Genomic DNA, 26,928 nt, shown 5'->3' with positions numbered 1-26,928 from the left:
TTTTGCTCCATTTGTTCAACAATCTCATTGGCCTTACCCTGCTTATTCTTGTTTAATTCTTGGCCTCCGCTTCTGAGGCCATATGGCACAATGCCACACTCTTTCTAATCCCAGTCACTTTAGAACCAAGCATGTTTTCTTTTTCTTTTACTTGTTCTACCGTCTGCTAAGTAAAATGATTTTCCTAAGTTTATGTTCCATTCATCTTCCCTTTGGCACCTTCACTTCTCCACCCACCATCTTATTTATACCTATTTCTCTTCTCAATCTTTGAATCAGTTTTTTGGGGGGCTAAGGTTTTGACTATTTGAGCTTCTCCCCCTCCTCCTCCCTCCACTTTAACATTTTAATCACTTTCCTGTCAAATTTCTTCCTCATCTTCATTTACAATTTCTCTCTATGATTTTGTGCTGTTTATCCTTTCTTTTAAATCAACATCTTGTGTACTTGATCCTCTTTTATCTTAATGCATTTGTTCCCACCATTCTACCTTTTTGATTGCATATATTTTTAACCTTTCACTCTTTTCTGGTATCAACACTTTTTTTTGTCAGAGGTCTGCTGCTGTTATCCCCATTTGAAAGGAACCTTCCCTAATTACCATCCTGTTTTTCTTTTACTGGTGGCAGTTCCTATGCCATGACCACGTGAGGCTTGGAGGAGGCATCCAGAAGGCAGTCTGCCACTGCCATCCATCTGCTGCTGGAGGTGGCCTAGGTGAATGCTATGAGGGCCTCTTACTCACATTAGGCAACTCTCTGCCTGCTGGATAGCGATATTATAACAGACTACCACCCTCAAGATGTGTTTATTAATTACATCCAAACCCTCTGTTTCCTCTGGGGAACTGAAGGCAACATGCACAAGGTTCCCAGATAGTATACCTGTGCACACTGAAAAATGTCAGATCTGATCTGACTGGGAAATTGTTGGGACCAAGTTTGGACTCTCAACTGTTGGATTGGGTTGGGTTCGCTGACATTTTGTTGGACCACCCTGCTCTCTCCCTGTCATCCTCCCTTACCAGGGACTGTGTGGGCCCCTGGGGATAGCAGGCAAAATGTCCATTTCGCTCCTATGGCACACTGGTGACACGTGGTGCAGCTGCTTTACCTTTTGCTGTGGCTTCTGTTTCAAAATGTACCCCCCCCCCCACTTAAGTTTGTTTAGTTCCCAAGTGGCATGACAGATTGTGGGATATGTCCCTTAGAAAAGCAACACATTCCACAATCCACTGCACTGCTTGGGACCAAAAATAGCTTAACTGGGGGGAAGGGGTACAAAGAGGACATTGCACCTGCTGTTCCCTGGCCCCCATGCTGTCCATGGTAAGAGGGGGAGAGGGAGAGGGTGGAAGAAGGGCAGTTCCTAAATCAGGGACAAACACACATGAGTATATGGAAGAACTACTCATCTGGGAAGCTCAACCACTTCAGCTCCCTTCCAGGAAAAATAAAAATCATAACATTTGCTGCCCATCCCAGTGGTAGAAAAGTGTTATATCTTAGAGAATTATATTTTCTTTCAATTCTGTATACAAGGAAGAATCTCTTTCAAAACAAACTGCGGCTTAGTGGCAGTAAATTATATTCTGCTGTCCTTTGAATGGGACAATAAATAAACAAAGTGCTCCCACACCATATTTACAAAGCATGAGCAATGGATTTATGCACAGAAAATTGCTAGATGGGGAAATAATCCTGCATAGCAATAAGCCCAGAGCATGCAATGCAATATCTCTCTTGGTGGGTTGCTTTTTGTTTCATTTTAGCTTTTTGTTTGCAAACCAGCAAGTCTTGCTTGGATTACCCACTTCTTCCTTCATAGCCACCAGAGATGCTTTTCCATTTAGTATCCTTATCTTGCAAGCTCTCAAAGTAGATGCTGGATGTTTTGAAGATGCAAGCAACTGGCAGCAAAAAAGTGGATTTCTTGGTAACCCCTCCCAAAGACTGTCACAAGTAGGCCTAGCACACAGAGTGCCCATCCACAGGCCCAAACCAATGCCAGAAAGGAAGCAGAGGGTGGTGGTGGGGGTGGTGGTACTATGCACCCAATATTTATGCCAATTTGTAATGCATGATGTCACACACTATTTCCTGGCCTTTGGAGTCCCTCCATTCTTTTGGGGCTTTGGTTAGACCCAAACCTGAGATGAGATTGATTATCATCAATAGAACACTTGTTTAACTGAGGGAGGGGAAAGAACTCAACCTGTTTTCCCTGACTGAAGTTTGCAATGGCCAAGTTGGAAAATCCTTATTCGGAGGAACAAGGTTACTCATTTCCCCTCTTCTCTCCCACACCCTCCCCGCCACCACCTTGGAGCTTGGGAGCAGGAGTTAATTGCAGAGTAGAAATGCCAAAGTGAAGAGCTCAAACCTCATTGCTGTTTAAATACCAGAGACAGATTTTTAAAGAAGAGAGTGCAAAATAATGTTTTGACAGGAAAATGTCGCATAAATATTCAGAGGCCCTAGTTCCTTTTCCCTTTTTTTTTTTTTTTACCTGACACTCATGATGTTGCCTTCAGGATGTTTCTGCAAATACGCTTTCACCACCCAAGCTGTGTGCTCTCGATAGGTCATCACACGGCTAGAACAAAAAGGGGAAATTTTGTGAGACGAAGCTGGAGAAAACCCGGAAATCTTATCTTGAACCATCAACTTGCCAGGGAATTCATCTGCCTCCTGGAGCTGGCTTTCCAGTTAGACAAAATTTCATGCCTTTGAATCAGAAATGGTAACTAACTACAGTACCACACTGTACAGCTGCATGCTCCAGTAGATACTCTGGTGTGCGCTGGTAGGCAAGGAGAAGTAAGGAAAAATTACTGCATGGGCAAGTAATAAAGAATTACTTATTGGACACTTAGCTCTACCTTCAGATTTGCCTCCAATGACTTTCATAAGTTATGTATATCAGAGAGGGAAACAATCCATACAATACTGTTACCATTCTCCAACTTTAAATAGAAAAAGTGACTTTTCTGAACAGCCCAAGTTGATTGACACAGCACTATCTTATAGAATTAGTTTCCAGGTCACAGCTTTTTCAAATGAGCAAGCAAGTAGTACAGAGTTTGGCAGGTTAGTCCCTGAGCAACTGCAATTTGCAGATGGTAAGGTAAAAGTTTAAAGTTGGGAGCATTAATACAGGGGCAGCATGTTGCTGGAAGTGGATTCTGTATCCTGTGAAGCTAATCCCAGACTTTCATAACCTAATCACATTGTAGTTCAGAGTCTAGGAATTAAGTCAGTGTTAGAATTAACTTTTCTAGGGTATGAGAGGCCATGCCTTCTTAAGATGTATCAAAATATAAGATGGAATGTTCATCTATGACATATCTAATGGGAGAAGAGCAAGATCTCTTTATCAGAGGAACATGCAAATAAGATGATTTTCACCATGCCACCACAAACCTTCCTACAGAAAGATTTTGTGATGGTGTGCAGAAAGTCACCAGAGGGGTTTGGAGTATGACATTCTTTAAATAAATAATTAAAATTGATACATGCAATCTCATTTCCACATTGCATTTCCCGGCACTGTGATCAGTTAAGAAGAAAGTACATCGTGATCCCTGGAGCAGTGAGGTTCCCAGTGTGTATGGGGGCACCAAGGCAAAAATCCAACATCAGTGAGTGTAAAGGATGAACAACACTTGCCAATTGCAGAGATGAGCAGATGAGTCTCTTACCATTCACTCAGAGCCATCCGCTTGTCAAAAACACGGACGGAGCCATCGCCAAGCCCTGCTACAATGAGCGAGCGATGAGAGTCACAGGACAGGCTGGTGACGCAGCTGTCAGCCCCCGTCGGAATATCCTAGGGCAGAAAACACATAAGCCGAGAAAATGAGAAGCATTTTTATTATTTTTATGTATTACATTTAAGTAATTAATTTATTACATTTAAGTGCATGGGCTGTGTAACTCAGCATGACCCTTCTAGTGAGGTATGAATAATCTGCAACTCCATTACTTGAGCACTGATATAAGACAATGTAAACAGGCAACAGTGACAGTTGCACCATACAGGCTCAGATCTGGGCTTAAGACTGAGGTGGACTTGTTATCTAGAGAAACAAATGACAGCTGTGGAAATGCAGTTCTGGGAATGTGAAGAGTTAAATGTCTGAGAGAAGAAAGTGGAATGAGGAGTATTTCAGAGAACATGATTGTGCAGGAGACAAACAAAGGAGACAGCAAGGGTACAGATGAGCTCTCTAGCACTGAGCTCCAGAATGGAGTTAACTGGATCTTTAGTTCTAACAAAATTAAACACACAGATGAGATCATCAGAACACCTGCATAGCATCTACACAGGGATTCAACAGTTGATGGAGACAGCTGAGTGTGATAGTCATCTTTGTTTATTTCTCTTTCCTTTCCTAGTAATGCATGAGATGATCTTATCCATGGATGTGTTATGACTGTCATGAAGCTCCTACTATTTGGGGAGCCACTGGAGTGCAGCAGCTCACCATGAGTATCAGACTGTTTTCATAATGAGGTCACAAATTATTCTAAAGAAAGGGTTTGCATCAGTAGGTAGAAATTGTCCAAGCCATGTGGCGAGCAAATGCAAAAGCTCAGCTCACTGCACTGCACTACCCACCAAAAGAGTCTCCATGTTGTCACTATACTGTGTAAACTGGCCGTGTTATAGCCAGGTCTGATACGAAGTGCTGGCTATCACCTCTGAAGCCCTTAAAGGCTGTTACCCAGCAGAATTCAAGGAAGGTCTTCTCCCATGCAAACTTCATTCCCTCAGATCCCATGATAAGACTCTACTCTAGGTTCTTTCCACCTGGAAAGTGAGAATTGTTACGGCACTGAGTAGGGCCTTTTCTGTGGTGGTGTCTGCATTATGGGTCAGTTTTCCCAGGCAGGCCAATCAAACACCCATCATAACCTTCCTTCTGCTGGTTGGTGAAAAGATTCACATTTAGTATGCCTTTTCAAATTATCTCTGGCTACTGTTTTAATATGCTATGTGGATAAGCTATTAAACTGGTGGTCTGTATAGTTACCATTTGATTGTCGCTGTTGCATGATTTTATGTTTATTATATATATTGTAATGTCTATATGTTGCCTTGAGCATTTTTTTTAAACTAGAAAAGGAGATGATAGATGTCAGTCACCAAAGGTACTGCAAGAGAAGTTATTGATTTAAATTTTTTTTAAAAAAATAAAAGGTACCGCCAGCAATTAGGGATGTGCACAGAACCGGTTCTGCGCACTCCCAGGAGGTGTGTGTGTGTGTGTGGGGGGGTAGCTTTAAAGCACAGGGAGGGTGCTCTTATCTTCCCTGCTGTGCTTCCCCCTCCGGTGCTGCTTCAAAAACTGCTATTGTGGGCTGGCCATATACCATATAAAGCTGTTAATTCTGTTTCTGGGACCATTAGTAAAAAAGAGAAGGTAACTTAGGGTGGTTTCAGAAGTTAATTTTTCCTCACATGGAAAAAGTAATATGGGCTTCTTTACACATAAACACACATTAAATATATATTAAAATGGAGAGTCTTTTTAAAATTCAGGCACATGCATCAGGAAGCCACTACTCAGGCAGTGATTCACATATCAATAACTTCATCTCTGCATTGGGCGGTGGGGCGGGGGGAGCATGTGTAGCAGCCGTTCGTCTGGAGGAGAGAAATCCTCGTTACCCACTTCATACAAATACCTAATTAGCACAGATAAATGTCTAGGTGGAGTTCTATTCTCCATAAAAAATCTTTGTCCCCAACCAGTCATAAATGTGTGGAAGGGCAGGAGGATGAATAGATAAGAGTTGTTTGAAACATACATTTCCCTGGAGGGAAATAAATCTGTTCTTGCTGAAAATACATCTGGCAGCTTAACTGGCAAATGAGGGAAACCCAAACATACATGCAAGGGGAGAAACAGAACAGGTTACAGGCAGCCAATGGCTCTTTAAACAAGTACCAGTTGAAGGGAGAAGTCTGCAGGACAAGAGCTCTTTGTTGTGCAACAAACCAAATCACAAACACCACAAGAGCCGCTGAGACAAATTCATGGAGGACAGGTCTATGAATTAGGGATGTGCACTGAATTGCTTCGGCGTACATCTGAGGGTGGCGAGGGGTTCCCTTAAGAAGAGGTGGGCAGGTCCTACCTGCCCATCCTCCAAGCCCCCACCGCCCTGTGCCACCCTACTGCGGCGCTCTTCACATGGAAATACCTCCTGCAAGTGGCAACTTGTGTCCTCCTGCTTGCCCCTTTAAAACGCTGTGTTTCAGCAATGGGATGCGTCCCACGGCATCGGCACGCGCAAGGGATGCCGGAGGACACATCCCATTGTCGCAGCACGATGGAATGTCTTAAAGGGGCAAGCAGTACAAGCTGCTGCTTGCAGGAGGTATTCCTGTGTGAACAGCTCTGTGGCAGGGCGGCAGGGGCTTGGAGGATGGGCGGTAGGACCTGCCCGCCTTCTCTTAAGGAAACTGCTCACCCCGTGTCAAAACGTTTAGGCCCCACGGAACCGAAGTGTTTCAGCACCTCTCCAAAGAGGCGCTGAAACGCTTCAGGCTCATCCCTACTATGAATGGCTACTCGTCTGGGCTATGGGCCACCTCCAGCCTCAGAAAAAATATGCCTCTGAATACCAGTTGCAGGGGAGCAACAGTGAGAGAGAGGGCATGCCCTCAGCAATTGCCTGTGGGCTTCCGAGAGGCATCTGGTGGGCCACTGTGTGAAACAGGATGCCGGACTAGGTAGGCCTTGGGCCTGATCCAGCAGGGTTAAGATCTTATGATCTTAAATACCTTGAAGAGCAGCAAAAAGTATGAGGAAGAGAACTCTCAGCAGAATGACCTGGCGAGCAGAAGACATTTATGCATTCATTCCTGCTAACTTGGCAAAGAGGCACCTTTTAATGTGGCGATTCTCTTTATTTAGCAGGGGGAGAGTAACTGGCCCTATCCACCCCCAGCACAGAACCTCCAGTGACTGTTGCTGGTGTCTATCTTATGTTTCTTTATAGATTGTGAGCCCTTTGGGGACAGGGATCCATCTTATTTATTTGTTATTTCTCTGTGTAAACTGCCCTGAGCCATTTTTTGAAGGGTGGTATAGAAATCAATCAATCAATCAAATAAATAAATAATTCAGCCAAACTGCAAAGGGAGTTGCCAAAGTAGTAGAACTTCAAAGAGCACAGCAAATGCAGCTAGCCTCTGCAGTTCACAATTTTTGCACGGCATTTTACAGACGATTATAGGAGTACATAACCTGCCTTGAACTCCAAAGCCATATTATTTCCTCTGGGGAGAAGAAAAAAGGACATTACCAGAAAGTGTTTCCTTTTAAATGGTAAAAGCTATTCCATTTTGACATTTTGCCTCTCCTCAAATCTTGCAGCAGATAGCCTTACAGTCCTTTATAAGCTCTTTGGGGCAAGTAATGCTTCCTCACATTGATATGGGAGTAAATTAAGGCAGAAGTAATTAAGTAACTTGTGTAAGATGAAACAGTGCAAGGCTGTGGCAAGGTTGGAATAGATTCCTGAGTCCTGATTGGCTCCTACAGGATTCTACACTGTACGTGCCCATATACTCTGGAGAGAAATGGTCAGGACAGAAACCAAGGGCTGTATACTTTTAAAAATAACAACTTTGGAAAGTAATAAATGCAAAGAGAAAAGCCAGGATATTGTTGGAAAGACACACAACAACATTATTCTAAGGCCGCAGCTCTTCCCTTTTTATCTGCCAGATACAAAGGAACTGCTTGGAATAATAAGAGTGCAGCTGTGAAAAAGAATAACAGTTTCAATTAGGCAACCAAAAATTGAGCAACATATTCAAACTAGGATAATAATCAGAACTGGTTCTGCAGAATTGTGTTAGCTAATTTCACACCTCCTTCCTATTTTTGCTCCTCTGAGCCCAGCCACCTTCTCTGGTTATTTTTTGCATTCGCTTGTTGAAAAGATTAGATGAACAGTTTGCTGAAGACAGCTATCCAGGATTGCCAAATTTTTATTCAGATTGGGCTACAGATGCTCTCACCTCCAAATCAACAAGTCTCACAGAATTACCGAGTTGGAAAGGGGCCACAATGATATTCCAACATTTTCAAAGCTTCCATAAATCATCCTATGCAACCTAGACTACAATCCAGATTAGAGATCTCTCCACAGCATGCCATAAGCAGAGAGCAGAGTCACTGGTAAAAAAGTGCTGAAGGAAACAAACAGCTCCAGAAGACCTCTCTGCAAGTGAGTAAAGTTATGGAGCTTCAAGGGAAAGCAACACTCCCCATCACATTCTGTAAATATGGCTCCCTCCCCAGGCTGTTAGTCTGAGGGTGCTTCTGCAATCTGCCAACTCGCTTCCTCACTTGCTGTGGCATGCTATTACAGCCAATCTGCCAGTACAGAAAACAGTGGTGTTGGGGATGGGGAACAGAGAGATTTCTGACATAAAAGTAATAAGGAAAACAAATTAGCACCCATGATTCAGAAATAAATGCTAGATCAGAATTAAATGAGTTCTAGGTTTGATATCCTGGCTTGTTCACAAACCAAACTCTGGTTAGAACAAACTGGGATTTGCCAGATTTGGAAGCAACAACCAACTGAGGGTTGTTCTAAATCATGGAAGCTGCCATTTCCTCCCCTTGAGTAGAAGGGTGAGAGGGAGTGTGTGAGTCTAGTAGCACTAAACATGGTTTAGCATGGTGTCTGAACCTGCCCTTTGTAAGGCTGTGCAAGTCTTGAGCCAGATCCCTGGTAGTGCAATGCAGACACCTTACACTCTACATCAGCGTGGTAACTTGCCAGAGGAGGGAGCTATTGGCCTATTTTCTGCTGTACTTAATAGCCACCATTACGGAGGGTGGGAGTGCACAACACAAAGGGCCAAGAGTATTCGACTTGGTTCTGGGAAGCTCTGGATTCTAGCTTGGCTCCTCAGTCTAACCAACTAAACACACAGGGACTGATTCAGCTGCTCTCCTACTGCCTATCCCTTCTTACTCGTGGATTCGCTTGATCGCCTGCCTGCTTAATGGCTCTACTGTCTGCTCACATTCAGGACACTACCCTGAATGTGAATCCTTGAGGATTGGAAAGCATCCTCAAGGATAAAACTGTAGAAGAAGCACATAGAAGAACAGGCCCTCCTGGGAGAGAACCAGCATGGCTTCTGCAAAGGTAAATCGTGCCTCACAAATCTTTTGGAGTTCTTTGAGAGTGTCAACAAGTGTGTGGATCAAGGTGATCCAGTTGACATAGTATACCTGGACTTCCAAAATGTTTTCAACAAAATTCCTCATCAAAGACTCCTGAGAAAACTTAGCAGTCATGGGATAAGGGGACAAGTATATGTGTGGATTGCTAACTGGTTGAAAGATAGGAAACAGAGCGTAGGTATAAATGGATAGTTTTCACAATGGAAGGAGGTAAGAAGTGGGGTCCTCCAGGGATCTGTACTGGGACTGGTGCTTTTTAATTTATTCATAAATGATCTAGAAGAAGGGGTAAGCAGCGAGGTGGTCAAATTTGCAGATGATATCAAACTCTTTCGGGTAGTGAAATCCAAAACAGATTGTAAGGAGCTCCAATAGGATCTCTCCAAACTGGGGGAGTGGGAAACAAAATGGCAAATGAGCTTCAGTGTTGGCAAGTGTAAAGTGATGCACATTGGGACAAAAAATCCCAACTTCAAGTATATGTTAATGGGATCTGATCTGTTGGTGACCAATCAAGAGAGGGATCTTGGGGTCGTGGTGGACAGCTCATTGAAATTGTCAACTCAATGTGCGGCAGCTGTGAAAAAGGCCAATTTCATTCTAGGGATCATTAGGAAGGGGATTGGAAATAAAACTGCTACTATTATAATGCTCTTATACAAAACTATGGTGTGGCCACACCTGGAGTACTGTGTACAATTCTGGTCACCACATCTAAAAACGGACATTGTAGAACTGGAAAAGGTACAGAAGAGGGCAACCAAGATGATCAGGGGCCTAGAGCACCTTTCTTATCAGGCAAGGCTACAACACCTGGGGCAATTTAGTTTAGAAAAAAGGCAACTACGGGGAGAGGTCTATAAAATCATGCAGAGAGTGGAGCAAGTGGATAGAGAGAAATTCTTCTCCCTCTCACATAACACTAGAACCAGGGGTCATCCCATGAAATTAATTGCCAGGAAATCTAGGATCAGCAAATGGAATGATTTTTTCACGCAACACATAATCCACTTGTGGAATTCTCTGCCACAAGATGTGGTGACAGCCAACAACCTGGATGGCTTTAAGAGGGGTTTGGATAATTTCATGGAGGAGAGGTCTATCAACGGCTACTAGTCGGAGGGCCACCTCCAGCCTCACAGGCAGGATGCCTTTGAGTACCAGTTGCAGGGGAGTAAGAGCAGGAGAGAGGGCATGCCCTCGACTCCTGCCTGTAGGCTTCCAGTGGCATCTGGTGGGCTACTGTGTGAAACAGGATGCTGGACTAGATAGGCCTTGGGCCCGATCCAGCAGGGCTGTTCTTATGTTCTTACCCTTGACCAACTGCTGGTACGCCAGAGAGGAGACAGAAGAGTTCAGACGAGATGCAGGTGGTCCAATACAAAATATTTTCTCAATATATCATTTTGAATACTGTCTACTTTCAAGACAACCATCCTAGCACCTAACCTGGTAATCTTAAACTTTAGGTGTGCTTTAGAACTACAACACCTGCCCTAAATCTTTTCTTACAGTAAAGATTTAGGGCAGGCGTTGTAGTTCTAAAGCACACGCACCCACCCACCCTTATTCTCTCCACTACTCCCAATGTACTACTACTATTAATAATAATATTTATATAACACTCTTCAACCAAATTATCAATGCGGTTTACAGTACATAGAAAAATAAACACATAAATAAGATGGTCCCCTGTCCCCAAAGGACTCACAATCTAAAAAGAAACATAAGGTAGACAACAGCAACAGTCACTGGAGGGATGCTGTGCTGGGGTTGGATAGGGCCAGTTGCTCTCCCCCTGCTAAATATAAGAGAATCACCACTTTAAAGGGTGTCTCTGAAGTGCTTCTAGTATTTCAAAGACTGGGCAGTAGGCACTTCTGAATTTGATTTCCATGGTTTTGCTGCTCTTGGTTTTGCAGTATGATTAAGTTTTGAGCCCCTGAATCATTGCAAAAACCAATTTGCACTATTCAAGAAGTAAAATGCCTTTAAGATGCTCTCAGTACAATCATTAATCATTCTCATTTAAATATTTTCACCCCGCTGATTTCTGATGTTCCCTAATTTGCACAGATAAAATAATATTTGAAAATAATTAAGATTAGCATAGGCTTAGTTGTGCTGCATTGCAGGGTCAAAGTGTCATAATTAATGTTCATCCAGAGGTAATTAATTTCTTAAAGCTTTGGAGACTAGGCTTCATTTCCCATAGTAGTTTAGACAGAGATGTTACCTCATTACATGGCTGAAGAACAGGTTTGATTTAATAGTAATTGACGTGAACACATACTTTTTGCTAAGGTGAGCAGCAGAACAATTTTAGCAGTGAAAGAATAGATGATCGAAAGCACACACACACACAAACACACAAACTTTTCTTGGCCATTCTCTGTGTCTATGAAAAGAAGAAGAAGCAAAATTGGCCCTTCTATGATGTGGAATGAAGAGAGCTTCTTCAGATGGCTAGTGCAGGGGAATGGCAAATTTTGGGGTTGTCAACAGCAGAGAGGTGAACTAGGCGATTACCCAAAGGGCTGGCAAGGGTTAGATGGAAGAGAGGTGAACTAGGCGATTAGGTTAGACGGAACTAGGCGATTAGGTTAGACGGAAGAGAGGTGAACTAGGCGATTACCCAAAGGGCTGGCGAGGGTTAGACGGAAGCTTTGTAGGTTTCCCAATTGCTCAGTTCCTGGCATTGTGCTGGACAGACAAGGTCCAGAAGTTGCTGTATGTGTGTGGTACAGAGGGCGTGCAATTCATGTCTGCTTTCACCCAGCCTCTGTTGTCTGCCTGGGCAACTCGTGGTGATAGCAAGGAGCTTTGCTGTCTCAGTGTGGGATGTGGCCAAGGAGGTGGTCAGGAGGCATAGAGAATGGGCAGCATTCTGTAGCCCAGTTATTGGGACTTGTGGGGGTGGTAAAATGGATAAAAATGTTCTTTAGAATGTTTCCTACTTAGTTAATTTATTGATCATATCATGCATGTGCATGGCAACAGTCTCTGGCTTAGGTCACTCTTTGGTATTAGGTGCTCTACATGTGCCTGAGTACTCAGACATGGATTCACTGACTGTTCTTGGGATGAGTCACAACCTTGATGTTCCCCCAACCATCATACAGCATGAGAAACACTGATTTAGTGCTTATAATTCCCACCATGCAGATGTAAGACAGAGAATGATCTGAGGGCACATGGCACACCTCTTCCCCTGAAGCTAATGGGATTTGGTCTTGAGCACTGCCTGGATAAGCAGACTGCCAGGGAACCATATGCAACAGGAGTAACAAGTATAACAAAGATAAACAGGGCCACTTCTTGAAGAGAAGTTTTTTTTAAAAAAAATGAATCGATGGATTGGAAAATAATCCTATTTCAAGGAAAATGTATAGCCTTGAGAAGTGCCAAGTATAGTATCTTTGCAAAGTCTCTGGTACTGTAGCCAACTTTTAAAAGAAAATTAGGCATGTCCCAAGCATCCCCCTATATCCAGTGTTCCCTCTAACGGATTCCCAGATGTTGACTACAGCTCCCATAATCCCCAGCCAAAGGGCACTGCAGCGATGGCATCTATATAAGATATTCCCATCCCCACCTCACAATGGTGCTGCAATAGTAGGGGTTGTGGACTGATTTCATGAACAGGTAAGCCTTCCGTATGGTAAACTTAAAACCTCTCTCACACAAGATGTTTCTTCTGTTCTGGATGCCCAGATGCCAGCAGCAGGAGCCCTTGAACCCACACATGGATAAGGAAGCTAAATTTTGCTCTATTACCGTAAATACCGTATTTTACGGACTATAAGACGCTACAGAATATAAGACGCACCTTAATTTTAATCCAGTTTTTCAGAGTTTTAACATATTAAACTGTTAAAACATATAAGACGCTCCTGAATTTTGGCGGATATTTTTCAAGGAAAAAAGTGAGTCTTATAGTCCATAAAATACGGTAAACATGATTGATTGATTGATAAGGAAGCTATACTGTGGTTTACCTGCACTTTCATTTCTCGGTCCGTATCCCAGATTCGGATAACCCGCACATCTCCAGAAGTCATAAGGAGCCCAGTCTCTTGTTCCCAGTCCACCACCATCCCTGCTCCTGAGGAAAGAAAAAGGTGTGGCATACAAAATCATTCTCTGGGCACAGATGTAGAGCTGAAGATATTCAGAGCTTCTACAGTACTCAACACCAGGCTTTTTGAACAGCTAGAACATTATAATGCTATATCTTAAAATTCTGTGGAAGAGCATGCAGGTCCTTTGGATACAAGAGGGGGAAAAAAATCTAACAAAGCAAGCTTGCTTCTTGCTGATATCGCTCACTCTATTCAAACTATATTATACTCACTAAGGATGACAAATTATATCAGACCAAACCTGCTGACCACTTAACTCATTTTAAACAAAGTGATTTGCATGAATGTTGCGAGGAGAAGAAAAGAGTGTTGGACTGATAAATCTTGCAGATTTGTGCAGACATATACACAAACAAGACTCTGTTCAAAGAGTTTGCTGTGATAGAGGGTCCTTCACCCTCTATTGCAAGAATACCAGATTCAGATTGGGCTAAAATGACACATCAGTAGTACATACATACTAACAATCCAGATTTCAGGGAACCATGACACTGGTAAATTTCCTTGTGTGTGGGAATGTTGATTTTTTACACACACACACACACACACACACACACACACACACACACACACACACACACCCCATGTTCCTAACAGGTCTAGGACCAACAAACGGAAGTACTTTTTCACACAACACATGATCTACTTGTGGAACTCTCTGCCACAGGATGTGGTGACAGCCAACAACCTGGATGGCTTTAAGAGGGGTTTGGATGACTTCATGGAGGAGAGGTCTATCAATGGCTACTAGTCGGAGGGCTGTGGGCCACCTCCAGCCTCAAAGGCAGGATGCCTCTGAGTACTAGTTGCAGGGGAGTAACAGCAGGAGAGAGGGCATGCTCTCAACGCCTGCCTGTAGGCTTCCAGCAGCATCTGGTGGGCCACTGTGGGAAACAGAATGCTGGACTAGATGGGCCTTGGGCCTGATCCAGCAGGGCTGTTCTTATGTTCTTAACATGAAATGTATTTTACAGAAGGGACAGTGGAGCAACTAAATTTACCACTCCAAAATCCTGAATCAAATAAAACTTAGAACAGGTCTAGCTGTCAATCCCTCTTCTAAACACATTAACAACATTTTGAAGTACATGTTGGCTGGGGGCTCTCTACCCATATACTGGCACAGCATAAACTGATTGCCAGAGGAGGTGGGAAGGAACTCTCCATCGTGGTACAGGAGTGTTACAAGGGTTTTCTTTTCCCTTAAAGCATGGCATAGACTCTCATCACAGGCAAGCTGGCAGACAAGATGAACTAGAAAATCTTTCTCCTCGGCATCAGGTTTTAGTTCTCCTCATATTATGGGGATTTAGATGCTCAAAGTAAAGAAGAGCAAGTCAATAATGCTCCAAGTTCACATGGCATGATTGTGGTAGCTATTGTGGATGAAGAGGAATGGTAATTTTGCAAAGTCTTCTTGCTGGAGGATTCTCCAGTGTTGGATTCCAGCTTGTTTACTTTGAATAGTTTTCTTCACAGAAGTGTGCATAGAACTATGTCTATGCACACAAATCTGCAGTGAGGGGAAAGTGCTCCGGCAATTATCCCCCCTCCCATTTGACTCCCTGGAGAATGGACCATGCACTTCCAATTTTGCCAAAGGGGTGTGCATGAAGGGTTTCTATAGAGACACGAACAATCCATTGTTCTAGACATGGAAAAGATGAAATGAATTTGTTGCAGTGAAACAGCCTCTTCATCTTGTTTGTCAACAACATCCAATGGAAAGTGTGTTTTCTCATGTTTCTGCACCTAGATTCCCTTAGGAGGAGGGCAGATTGTGAAAAGAAATGGCTGTGGAACCGGAGAGGATTCAGAAGAGCCTCTTTTGTAACCCCATGGGACAGCAGTCACAAGTCCATTCTTTCCACCACCTTCCTCATCACTTCAACCAAGGCCTCTATGGAATAACCAAACAAAACACTACTGCCATCAACACACCAAACTTCTGAAAGAGACATACGAAAAGCCTTGCTCCACCCTCACAAAAAGCCCAAACTGCTGGTCAGAAAATACAATCAAGTACTCGTGTTTGCCTTCCTGAATATAAAGCCTGAAAGGTTATTGCAACTGGAGGTGAAGAGGCACCATACAGCAAGGTGGCATCATCATGGTAGCACAAGAGTTATGCCGCCACAGGGATGAACACTTTGGGGGCTTTGTGGGGCACAAAAAGCAAAGAAGTGAAAATTGCCTCTCTTGGAGCTGCCTGCCCCTCAGAGGATGCTCAAGGTATGTGCATCGAACAGAGTCTTATAATCATATCTCTGGGCTGGTGCTCACAATCTTTTACATGTTGGGAGGAGTGGAATCTAGGGCTTCCAGAGCTGTGTGCATCCTGCCCCACCCCCCATTTTGCGATTGTGAGAACTCAGAAAAGATCACTGTTGCCAGCTTGGCACTCCTGGGATTGGTAATCTTAGATCTGAAGTTGGGAGGAGGAGCTTGGGCTGGTGCGTTGCCAACTCAGTAGCGGCTGTCTTTTCGGAGTCCTCACAATTGCAAAACAGGACTGTGAGTGGCTCCAGAAGTCCTAGATTCTGTTCCTCTCGACTTCTAAAAGATAATGAGATCTTTCCTTGAAGAGCATATCCAGTGGCCAGGCCCATTTCTGATACTGCCAAGCTCTGCTGGATCTCTCTGGAATGCCAGGGCTACCTGACAAGCCCATAGCCCTCCTCGCCACCCGACCCAGATTTGTAATGTAATAGGGAACAACTAAGATGGTAAAACCTGCCCCCCCCCTGCCGCCGCCTTTGGCATCCCCTCCACATACACTTATGCTGGCTATGAGTCTGCTACCTGACAGCTTTTGATCCTATTGAAGGAAATGGGGAGAGGGGAATAAGAGAGAATTGCAGCTAAACTGATGGCTCACATCTTTATCTGGACATCCAAATTGATTGTGTCTTCAGCTTTCCTGGCATATTTGAAGAGTGCAAGAGATTCGGAGCGAGTGAGAAGGCAGTAGTTTAGATTATAAGCACCTCTGAAGCATTTTGCATTTGTCATCTCGTTTATGGTTTGTACGACAAGATAAACGCAGCAGGCTTAAGATGGATGCAGCCTTTTCGTCTTAAGCAGGCGGCACTTGAGAAAGTGATGCTAAAGCTGCCAGTTTTTCAGCCAGTCACTCACGTTTTAAGACAAGGATCTTATTCTCTGTCAGCTGCAACGTAATCTGCAGGCCACACAGGGACTACAAACTTCCCTCCCTGCATGAGTGCATGCATATATTGGAGGCTGCAGTTGGATAGACAAGATGAAATCTAGAGAATATGAAGGTGATGCTGGTGAGTGATTCAAATATCCTGGAGAGAACTACTCTGCCTGTAGCGGATAGGGTTAGTCTGCTGATTACTGCATCTCTGATTACTGCAATGCATTCTATGTGAGCTTGCCCTTGAAGACATCTCTAGAGATATAGAGATGTCTATATCAGGCAGTATAAGAATACGATATAAACAAACATACTTGGAAGTTGTAGCTAGTACAAAATGCTGCTGTTTATCTCTTGATGGATATTAGGAGGCAGGTGCATAGTTGGCTGATTTTGAAACAACTGCACTGGCTCCCAGCTTGCTTCCAGACTGAACGTAAGATGCAGTTCCTCAGCACTGAAGTCCTTCATGGCCTTGGGCCCACATACCTTATAGAAGGTCTCTCTGTACAAGCCTTCTCGGCATTTGCAGTCAGCAGGTCAGGTGCCTGCTTCAACTACTTTCATTAAGAATGTAAGAGGCAAGGAACGTGGCCTTAACTGCTGTTGCCCCAGGCTCTTGAACGCCCTCTTTCATCTCTTTTCACAAAGGATGGATAGTGTTTTTTATTCTGTAGGGCTCTTGGTTGTGAAGAGCTAAAGTAATTTTTTAGGCTTTGCTTTCTGCTTGCCCAGCTTTTTTGGAACCGAGGATAATACATGTATTGTTATTTAGCTATTATTAATTTGCTATAGAGAGGTGGCAAACATGTTTCAAACTGATATTCATTACTGAACTTCAGTAATGCCTTTGTTCTTGATTCAACTGGTGACTGGTAATAAGAGTAGATTCTGCTTAATGATGATATGACAAAGTAATCTAAGATTCATTGCTTAGTGAACAGAATGCTCAAGAGTGGATGAAGAATTTAAATTCCTGGCTCTGTTGCAATCTGAATGACCTTGGCTAAGATATCTATACTTACCCATGCCTGCCTCTCAACTCTTCCATCTGCAAAATGGGAAAAACAATTTTCTCTCCTTTGTGGGTGGGGAGCAAAGGGCACAGAAGAATGTTCATCATATACCACTGTAGGAGAGTTGCTCTTATGGAATATCTGCCCAAATGGAATTTCCTGTCTACATGTCTTTGCTGCTGCTGCCTTTTGCCACCTTCTCCAGCCACTGTGTCTTATGAGTATTGTCCTACACAGTTGATTGGGTGTGGTGGATTCTCAGTGCCTTTCCCTTCACTACATCTTGACCCCACTTGGCAACTTTGCTTAAGAGAATGCTACTCATATAGATCCACACAAGGAGTGAAAACACTCATATAATGAGCCAGGGAACAAAAGAACACCCTTTGACATCCTGATAGTGAGAAAAACAGAATGCCCTCTACCACCACTACATGGACCTGTGTGAATTTCTTGCCACCAGAGGGTGCTTGTGTGCTGAGAACCAGGAAGGCACAGCATCCCTCCACCCTTAAGGGACTGCAGCAGGCAAGAGGAACCCCGAGAGATGCTCAGATGATCCCATCCTCGAGACACGAAGAGCAAAGAGAACTGTTGTGGCAGCAAGCCTTTGCATATAAATCTCAGTCATTCATAACTGCATAAACATAGAGAAGGCTGTGAAATGCTAATTGCGGGAAAACTTGACACAATTAAGAGCAAAGTAGCTGGTGTGTGTTATCTACTTCAGGGCATACTGATGTTTATTAAAGCAAGCCTGAGGTTTCCAGTGCTTTTCAAAGAGGGAACTATCATAACATTATTGGATCATGTTTACATCTCAAGTTCCTTGTCTTGAGGATGAGAGGCTCGTTGCTGACTCTTGATTTCTTTTTAATTAAAAAAAAGAAAAGGAAAAAAAATCTTTCCAGAAGATGCTAGGAGGGTGAGAATGATGATTCCCTGAGGTCTTTTAGGGCCTTTCCAAACAATTGTTTTTGCATGCAATAAGTTTTATGTGCAATTATAGTTGTTACTCATTTGTTGGAGGGATCCAGATAACCTTTAAGGCCGTGCTTTCAATTGCAGGGATATTTGCATTTCCCCAGCACTCAAGTAGCAGTATTTGTAGGTGTGTAAATTATATCTTTCCCTCTTCCTTCAGCTAATGCAGCCACTGCAATGATGTGCAAGTGCTGCGTGGAGTGTGGTTGCATAAGCATCACATCCACCTACTGACAGAGCTTGTGAAACTCACCAGTGACAAGTGAAAGTCTCCCTTGCCTCCATGACCATGCTATTCTGCAAGCATGTTTATTTGTTATAATTCTTTTACTTCTTTATAAGCGGAATGCCCCTTGTTGCACAATCCTAACACCTGAACACTCAGCCAGACATGTTCAAAAAGCAGACAGACCCCAGCAAGGTCATGCTCTGCCAGCCTGACATGCCGTGAAGACATGAAGTGGCCTCCTGATCCGGGGTCAGGCCCTTGGTCCCTCTAGCTCAGCCGTGTCTATTCTGACTGGCAGCAGCTCCCCAGGGCCTCCGGCAGGGGTCTTCCCCAGCCTGAACTGGAGATGCCAGGGCTTTAACTAGGGGCCTTCTGCTTGCAAGCCATTTGTATGACCAACACACTGTGTTCCCTTCTGCACGTCAGTTTGAAGATCTAAATAGAGACCCCAGATGATATTGCACACTAGTGAAATACAATGCCAGTCATGTGATTTCCCGACCTTCCGTCCTGGGATGGCTGGGGAGAACCTTAGGACATCGAGACAGCAGCCATATTCTGGCTTGCCCTTTTTTTGTTTCTTCAATAGCAGGCATGTTTTAAAAGCAAATGGGGGGCACGGCTGTAGCTCAGTGGCAGAGTATCTGTTCCGCATGCGGAAGGTCTCAGGTTCAAGTCCCTGGCATCTGCAGGTAGTGCTAGGCATTGCTGGAGCAGAGAGAACATGGTCTTGCTAGTGTCTGCTACTTTATGAAAAGCCTGCCTGTATTACTGAGTTTTAATGTACTTCAGCGATTTCCTTTCAATATCTTTTAAAAAAACCTGTCCAGTAGTTAAGAACTTAGTTGGAAGCATGGTTCTGAGTGCTTCCACCTTCAAAAGCGAAGTGGGTAACCAGCAGCAACAGGGCCTTCCTGGTAGTGGTACTTGGGCTGTGAAATCCTTTCTCCCTTATTAATGGGGCACAGGAGTGCCCCTTTAGATAAGGCAAGTAGTTAAAAAAAGGGTCTACCATTTTGAGCCTCAGAATTGTTTTCTGTATCACTAGGACATTTGTTGAGCTGGTAACTTGAAACTTGGCATGCATGATCTACTAGACAAGGCCTACAAATGTGTCTAGTTTCAAAGTGATGTTGAAAATCACCACAGGTACGGCAAGTTAAAAAGTGCTGAAAATTGACAAATTAACCCCTTTTTGCCCAAAATTTATCCAGACATATCTTATATTTCTTTCAAATCTGGTGAAAATTCTTTTCAGGCTTCTCTAAGAAGAGTGCCTTTTACTGGTGCAACATTTCAACATTTATTAAGATTTTCCTGCCCCTTTAAAGCCAATGACTAGCAAGTCCTGGCAATGATATACAGCATATGGCCACTCTGACAGGAGAAGCAGCTAGTGGATTCTGTTGCAAGTGCAATAACTATTGCTTTAGTGATGAAATGTGAACTCCCAGGGAACTGGGGTGGAGGGACATGGAATGGATACGTGAAACAAGCCAAGTAGTTAGTAGCATTGTGGCAAGGAAGCAGTAGTGATTTTGGGGGTGTATGGAATGAATTCTAGAAATTGTAGCAGAGGCTGTGAAACAGTCTGTTTCTGAGAATTTAGAAAGAATGTGATCCCTAGGAGACAGCATGGGTTTATGTAGGATAGGATATACCCGAACCGTGGTCCGCGCACTCCCAGGGAAATTAGGAATGGAACTTTAAGAAAAAGGAGAGCTGGTGCTTGCCTGCTCTCTGCCGCCCCTTCCAGCTTCCTGCTAGGGTGGTGCTTTCCAAAAAGCCCCATGCACCATCAGCACATTCATGGCCTCTTTCTTAAAGTTCCCTTCCTAATTTCCCTGGGAGTGCTCAAACTGTGCTTCGAACTGCAGTTCAGCCACATCCCTAATGTAGGACTAATCATGCCAGACTAATCTCACTTGACAGAGTTACTAGTTTAGTAGATCATGGGAATGCTGTGAATGTAGGGTATTTCGATTTGAGCAAAACATTTGATAGAGTATTCCATTATGTTGATACGATGGTGAAATGTAAGCTAGATGATACTGTAGCTGGTTGAACAAGTGCGCATTAATAGTACAACTGAGTGCTCCATGTCAACCTGGAGAAAGATATCCAGTGGAGTCCCACAGGGCTCTGTGCTGTTCAACATTTTTATAAATGATTTGGATAAGGGCATGGAGGGAATACTTCTCAAATCTGCAGACAACCCAAAGCTGGAAGGGAGATAGCTAACATCTTAGAAAAAAGAAGCAAGGTTCAAAACAATCTTTACAAGCATGACCACTGGACAAAAACCAACATGGAGAAGTTCAACAGAGACAAATGTAAAGTCCTAGATTTAGGTAAGAAAAATCTAATGCACAGGTGTACGATGGGGACGACCTGGCTTGGCAGGTCTAAACTTGAAAAGGATCTATGTGTGTCAGTAGATGATAAGTTGAACATGATGTGGCTGTTGAAAAATGTCATGCAATTCTAGGCTGTGTTAACACAGGCATACTGTCCAGAACACAAGCCGTAATAAATCCACTCTATTCTGCACTGGGTCAGCCCTCACTTGGAATAATTTGTCCAGTTCTGGGCAATGTATTAAAACAGTGGTTTTAAGGATGTTTATCAATAACGCACTGGAGTGGGTTCAGATGAGGGCAACGACGAGGGATCTGGAAACCTAAGAGGAATGGTCAAAGGAGTTGGACCTGTTTAGCATGGAGAAAACATAGTAAAGGGAGAGATGAGAACAGTCTTCAAGTATCTGGACTGCCACATAGGAGGAGTGGACTTGTTTTCTGATGCTCCTGAAGGCAGGACTAGAACCAATGTGTTGGAATTACAGAAAAGCAAATTCAGGTTAGACACAGCTAGCTAGACGCTAGGGAGAATTTCCTAACTAGTGGGCAGTGGAACAATTTGCCTCATGCAGTAGTGGGCTCTCTTTTACCAGAGGTTTTCAAACAAAGGCAGGACATCTGCCAGCAACAGACAGCATCTGTCAGTGCTGCAGCCCTTTCCTGCACTGAGCAGGGGGGTGGACCTCCAAGGTCCTCCCTAACCCTAAAATTTTAGATTATCTTCATTAGCTATTTTTACATAATTGATGATTTATTATTGCGTAATGATGCTGTAAGCCACCCTAAAAACTGAAGATTAAAAAGTGTGGTAAAATATTGTAAACACATACATACACAATAGCACAATAGGAGTTCACCTGCATTTGAATGGTACAGTATATTCTCTTTTTATGATAGTTTGTTGTTAGCTTGAGAGACCGCTTGGGGCTCTGCATATATAGTATTTGGGGATGAGTACACAGAATATACGTATCATAATAAATAAATACAATATCAAATAGTACAATGGTACAAAGAAGAATGGCAGCTGGCAAGGCATAATTAAACGAAGCGGGGAAACATAGGAACATAGGAAGCGGCCTTCTACCGAGTCAGACCATTGGTCCATCTAGCTCAGTATTGTCTACACAGACTGGCAGCAGCTTCTCCAAGGTTGCAGGCAGGAATCTCTCTCAGCCCTATCTTGGAGAAGCCAGGGAGGGAAATTGGAACCTTCTGCTCTTCCCAGAGCAGCTCCATCCCCTGAGGGGAATATCTGGCAGTGCTCCCATTCCTATGCAACCAGGGTGAACCATGCTTAGTTGAGGCGACCAGTCATGCTTGCTTGCTAGCCAGCTCTTGCATTCCGAGAAGAACCCACCTTTTACCCCAGTCACCACAAAAGTGGTAATGGAACATGGCAAGTTCCTCTTGGAATGAAATAGCTGGCTAGCAGACAGCACTGCAAAAACAGCATGAGGTCCCCTGCTCAGTATGTCTGCGGAGGATAAGACTACACTAGGAAGCGGTGAGGAGGCCTCCCTTTCCATGGTCAGGATCTGAGTCTTGAATCTGGGAACACTAAGCAGGGCCTACAGGCTGTTCATCCTGGCTTGGGGCTCCTTTTTGGCGTATGTGGATAGGTGCAATTGCTCGAGCCACCTGGATTGTTTCACTGAAGTACTCCTTATCTGCAGTTACCAACTGAATGGTGCACCTTGCTGGTTGGTTGTGACAAAATACAATCTGAATGATTCAAAGTTAATTTGGGTCGAGGGAGTGCTCTGTGAATGCACTCTACTTCATTTCCATTATGTGTATCTGCTTTCTGGGATGTGAGACAGAGTTGAACTAACCACACTTTAAAGTCTTGGTGCTAATCAATCACTAGGATTTCTGGCATATCTTTGTGTGTCTGGCACTTGGAGTGGTGCTGGAGAAACGGAATAGGGCTGGTGCCTCAAGTGCTGGCTGCTCTAAAGATCCAAAGTTAACATTTCCAATGCCTGGAAAGAAAGAGGCCCTTCTTTGCAAAAGAACTAGCAGTTCTGCATGAAGTACAATGATATATAGGCAATGTGTATCAAATACACATTAATACACGCACCTCTGTGGAACAATTCTCTGCATAAATTTCAATAAACTATCCTGGCATCATAAACGGCTGCATTTCAAGTACGCACACTTTGTGCAGTCCCCCCCCCTGCCCGCCCCCCGGGGGAAAGAAAAGAAAAGAACCCATTGCTGGAACACAGGCAGTGTCTAAGTAGCATTTTGATTAGTTTAGGAATGTGTGCATGAGCCACAATACAACAGCATCCCAGAGATGTGCAGTTGATCTTTCATACCCATATCCTCCTGGCTGATGAATGAGCATGTCTCTGTTTTAATTTCCAGGCAGCAGTGGGAAAGCTGCATTACTTCATCCTTCATTAATTCCTAAAAATGCCCCCTCCAAGTGACGCTCCTCCTTTGCCAAGCATCGCCCACAGTAACACATGACAATAGAAGAATATCTAGGACACAGGGAAGCTTAAATTACCAAACCAAAGGGCCTCAGAATAGAGCTGCAGCTCCCCTGATTACTTTATTTTCATAAAACGCCTGGCCTCTCAAAGCATTGCTCCCCATCTCTGACTACAGAGGCACAGCAGATGTCAATCCTAGAGGCAGAGAGCCTCTGGGACCCACCATCTGAATTCTGTTTAAGCCCCCTCTAGACGCCTCCATACTCAGCCAGATATTGTTCACGTTTTGAGCTGATTCTTCTACAACACAAGGGATTCACCGAGAGAGATCCCAGATCCCCTAGAAATTCTTCCATCCTGCAAGTGGGTTTGCAAGGTCATTGGATCTCTCCCTAGACAGAGCTTTAGTTTAAAGCTTAGTGTTTCTCATTTTATATCATTTACCTGCCAAAACATACCTGAACCCAGTCGGCTTGTTCTCTGCTCTGCTTTTCCTTGGCCAGCGTTCCAGATATCTAGTTAAAGTGTAAGTGGGGCCCTCTTCTGCTCTTTTGGGAGTATGGAAGGGCTGCTTAGAATCTGGGACATAGGGAACTGTGCCACTATTGCTACATTATTTACAATGTCAGTATGGAAGAAAACAGTCTGATGTAAGTTTTACCCTTGGTCATTTCAGTGGACTTACTGAAAATCGCATATGATGTCTTAGGCTTTGTTCAATTACTTAAAATTTCAAAAGAGCAGACTCATAGTTACTCTGGAACTGCCTACAGCTTTTGTCTACTGAAATAGCAGAAATCAGGCTGAACCAAATGCTGTGCTCCTATGGTAGATCTACTCTGTTAGCAGTCCCCAAACCCTAAACTATGAGAGAACAGTTCTTTCTCGACATTTTGTTACACCTGACATGGAAGAATCCAATGGATGTGGTGCATATGTACTCATGGACTTGTGTGCTCATTTGTTGCTGTGATGTTGCAATGTGCAAAGTCATTCTGACATTTTTTTAAAGACGGGGCAGAGATTTGGGGAGTTCCATTGAGTTCAACAGGTGTGCCAGGCTGCCGCCGAATCAGAGCTATCTATCTGTGTGCTTTTGACAGACTGCTGCTGTCTGAACATTATCAGTATTGATTCTTCATGGTGGTTGCATTAAGCTCTCTGATGCTTAGTGTATCAAATGGGAAACCCCTTCAACCTTCATCTTGCTAATTTTAGTCCTGTCAATTTGCCAGTGTGTTTCTGCAAAATGGAGAGCCAGGATGCTAACAGGAATGCATTAATTCTGCACATTCCTCTCCACTGCCTACCAATAATGAGAGGAAATCTAAAGGCCCCTAGTAAAGAGAAGCCTGAATCACAAACACACAGCTACCTTTGTTCTGGTAATCGCTGCAGACACATTCTAGCCCTTATCAACTAGTGAATATTAATAATTCACAAAGCGCCTAAGAAGATTACATCAGCTTTCTGACACATACCACACATACAGTGTCCTGTTGTGCCAGCCATCTGTCCGCATCTCAAAGGCAGAAGTAACAGAGAAGGATTTCAAGTCCCATCCCACTACTTGGAATGCCAAGTCTGAGTCTGAGGAGCTGAATATATGTTTCACCATAAGGATAAAACAATGCTCAAAGAGTTCCAGCCATTTTTCCAGAGGAGGAAACCCACTTTCCAGGCCATGTCTACCATTTACTTTCGCTCTGTTTACTTCTACCACAATAAACAAATGTAGCAATCACTGGTGATGGAGGCTGTTTAAAAAGTGGCACTCAAGCATTCTAAAATGCCCTCTTGTTACAAGAATGCTGGGCTGGGGAAGCTGTATACACACCCTGGGCTCCATTGCTCTGGGACAACCATTAAAGGTATCCATACCACAAGATTATAGCTGCATATTCTGAAAAACCATCCACATTTCCCCATTTTGTGAACAAGCACCCAAAGCAATGCACAATGCTTCCACCGCCGAATCTCTTCCTTTCATTTCCCCCCCATTGAACACAGAAACCCACCTGGATTGTATATGCCCATGATTTAGAAGTCCACATTGTTCATTTATAAGCAGGCAATACAAGGCAAGGAACAGGAGGGGCAGAAGAAGCTAAGCCATCTTCCAAAAATTAACAGGACCAACCCAGGAGATGTTAGAAGAAATGCCAAATCGGGGGCGGGGTGGTGGTGTTTACAAACAAACAAACAAAAACAACAGATGAGATTTGAAGAACCACCCCTCCCAAGTTGATCATAGGTAAGAGGAAAGAGAGCACTCACCTCCCTGTTTACTTCTGTCAAGATAGATTGAAACCCTTCGGGCCAGACCTGTGAGAAGACAGGGATTAAGGGGTTGATGCTAAGGGTAAGTTGGTCAGCCAAAGCAAAACAAATCTTAAAAAGGATTAGAAAAAGCAACCCAAAAGGAACAGAAAAGAACACAGTTAGAGAGAAGCAGTAGCAGAAGAGGTCTCCAATCAGGGAGGGAAAGGCAGACGAGTAGCTTGAACGCAGCAGCAATCCTAGGAAGCCATTACCCAAGGGGAGAAAAAGAAGATTTTTCCCCCTTTGGGCTCATGTCCCCACATCCAGTTGGTGATTTTCTCTTTAAAAACGGTCCCTCTCCTGCACCTAGAATGAAAGGTGTCTCATTGTCAAGGGAGAGTGAGAAATGAAAACACTGCTCTCAATGACCCTCAGCATTAAAAAACAACAACACCCGCAGACAGAAAGCCAAACACAAAACAGCAAGAATCTGTTGTTTAGGCCTTGCAGTCTGAACCACCGGCTTGGCCGTGGAACAACATAATGGGCTCAGCACAGCACACTTCAATGATTTGCTAACGAGTACTACTCAGGCAGAGAGGGAGGACAATTTACAGAGGCTCTGCTCAAACAACTGCTTAAGTGCGTAAATTAGTTGTACAAGGGGATTCATTTGAAGTCATCAGAAAGGAAGCTGGATAATGAGAGAAGCTGCAGGGTGGCAGCAGCACAGCTGTCAAGATGGGGTGTTTTAAGTCCATGCTGCGCCTGGCAGCCCCTGGCTTGCCCCCAGAAGCAGGAAGGGGACCTGCCTGTCCTGCCCAGGGCAGGTCTCGCACAGGCACTCCCATACATTCTGCTCCATGGTTGGCTGGCTTGTTTAATCTAGAAGAAGGTAAAGAAGTGCTAATTGACAAGAGTAGTTCACAGAAGAGTGCCAGAGATGCTCCACTCGGAGGCAGTGGTTTAGACAAGGGTATCAGAGATACCCACACATTGAAGTTCATGGCCCATTTTCTCAGTTAAAAGAGGTCATTTGCTCTGCACTCCCTTTAGTTCCCTTTTTTCCAAGGTAAAGAGCCCCAGATGCTGTAGCCTAGTCTCATAA

The 26,928-nt window shown here is 43.8% G+C and overlaps 1 protein-coding gene across 4 annotated transcripts in view; it reads right to left on the bottom strand.

The window, feature by feature from the left end:
- The window catches only part of RPTOR (regulatory associated protein of MTOR complex 1), a 510,229-nt gene that overhangs the window by 10,569 nt on the left and 472,732 nt on the right, over window positions 1-26,928 (bottom strand). For 2 of the 4 annotated variants that reach the window (XM_053294863.1, XM_053294865.1), the window contains exons 29-32: window positions 25,836-25,883; window positions 13,219-13,325; window positions 3,701-3,828; window positions 2,509-2,595 (exon numbers count right to left, since the gene is read on the bottom strand). In XM_053294863.1, the coding sequence (XP_053150838.1) occupies window positions 2,509-2,595; window positions 3,701-3,828; window positions 13,219-13,325; window positions 25,836-25,883 (370 nt within the window). The remainder of the gene's footprint in view (window positions 1-2,508; window positions 2,596-3,700; window positions 3,829-13,218; window positions 13,326-25,835; window positions 25,884-26,928) is intronic. The other 2 variants (XM_053294866.1, XM_053294867.1) reach the window with 1 other exon arrangement.

This window comes from Hemicordylus capensis, chromosome 2 (genome assembly GCF_027244095.1).
Source record: "Hemicordylus capensis ecotype Gifberg chromosome 2, rHemCap1.1.pri, whole genome shotgun sequence".
In the NCBI taxonomy this organism is placed as follows: Eukaryota; Metazoa; Chordata; class Lepidosauria; order Squamata; family Cordylidae; genus Hemicordylus; species Hemicordylus capensis.
Note: the sequence above shows the minus strand (reverse complement) of the source record. Positions and strands in the feature narration are given on the sequence as shown.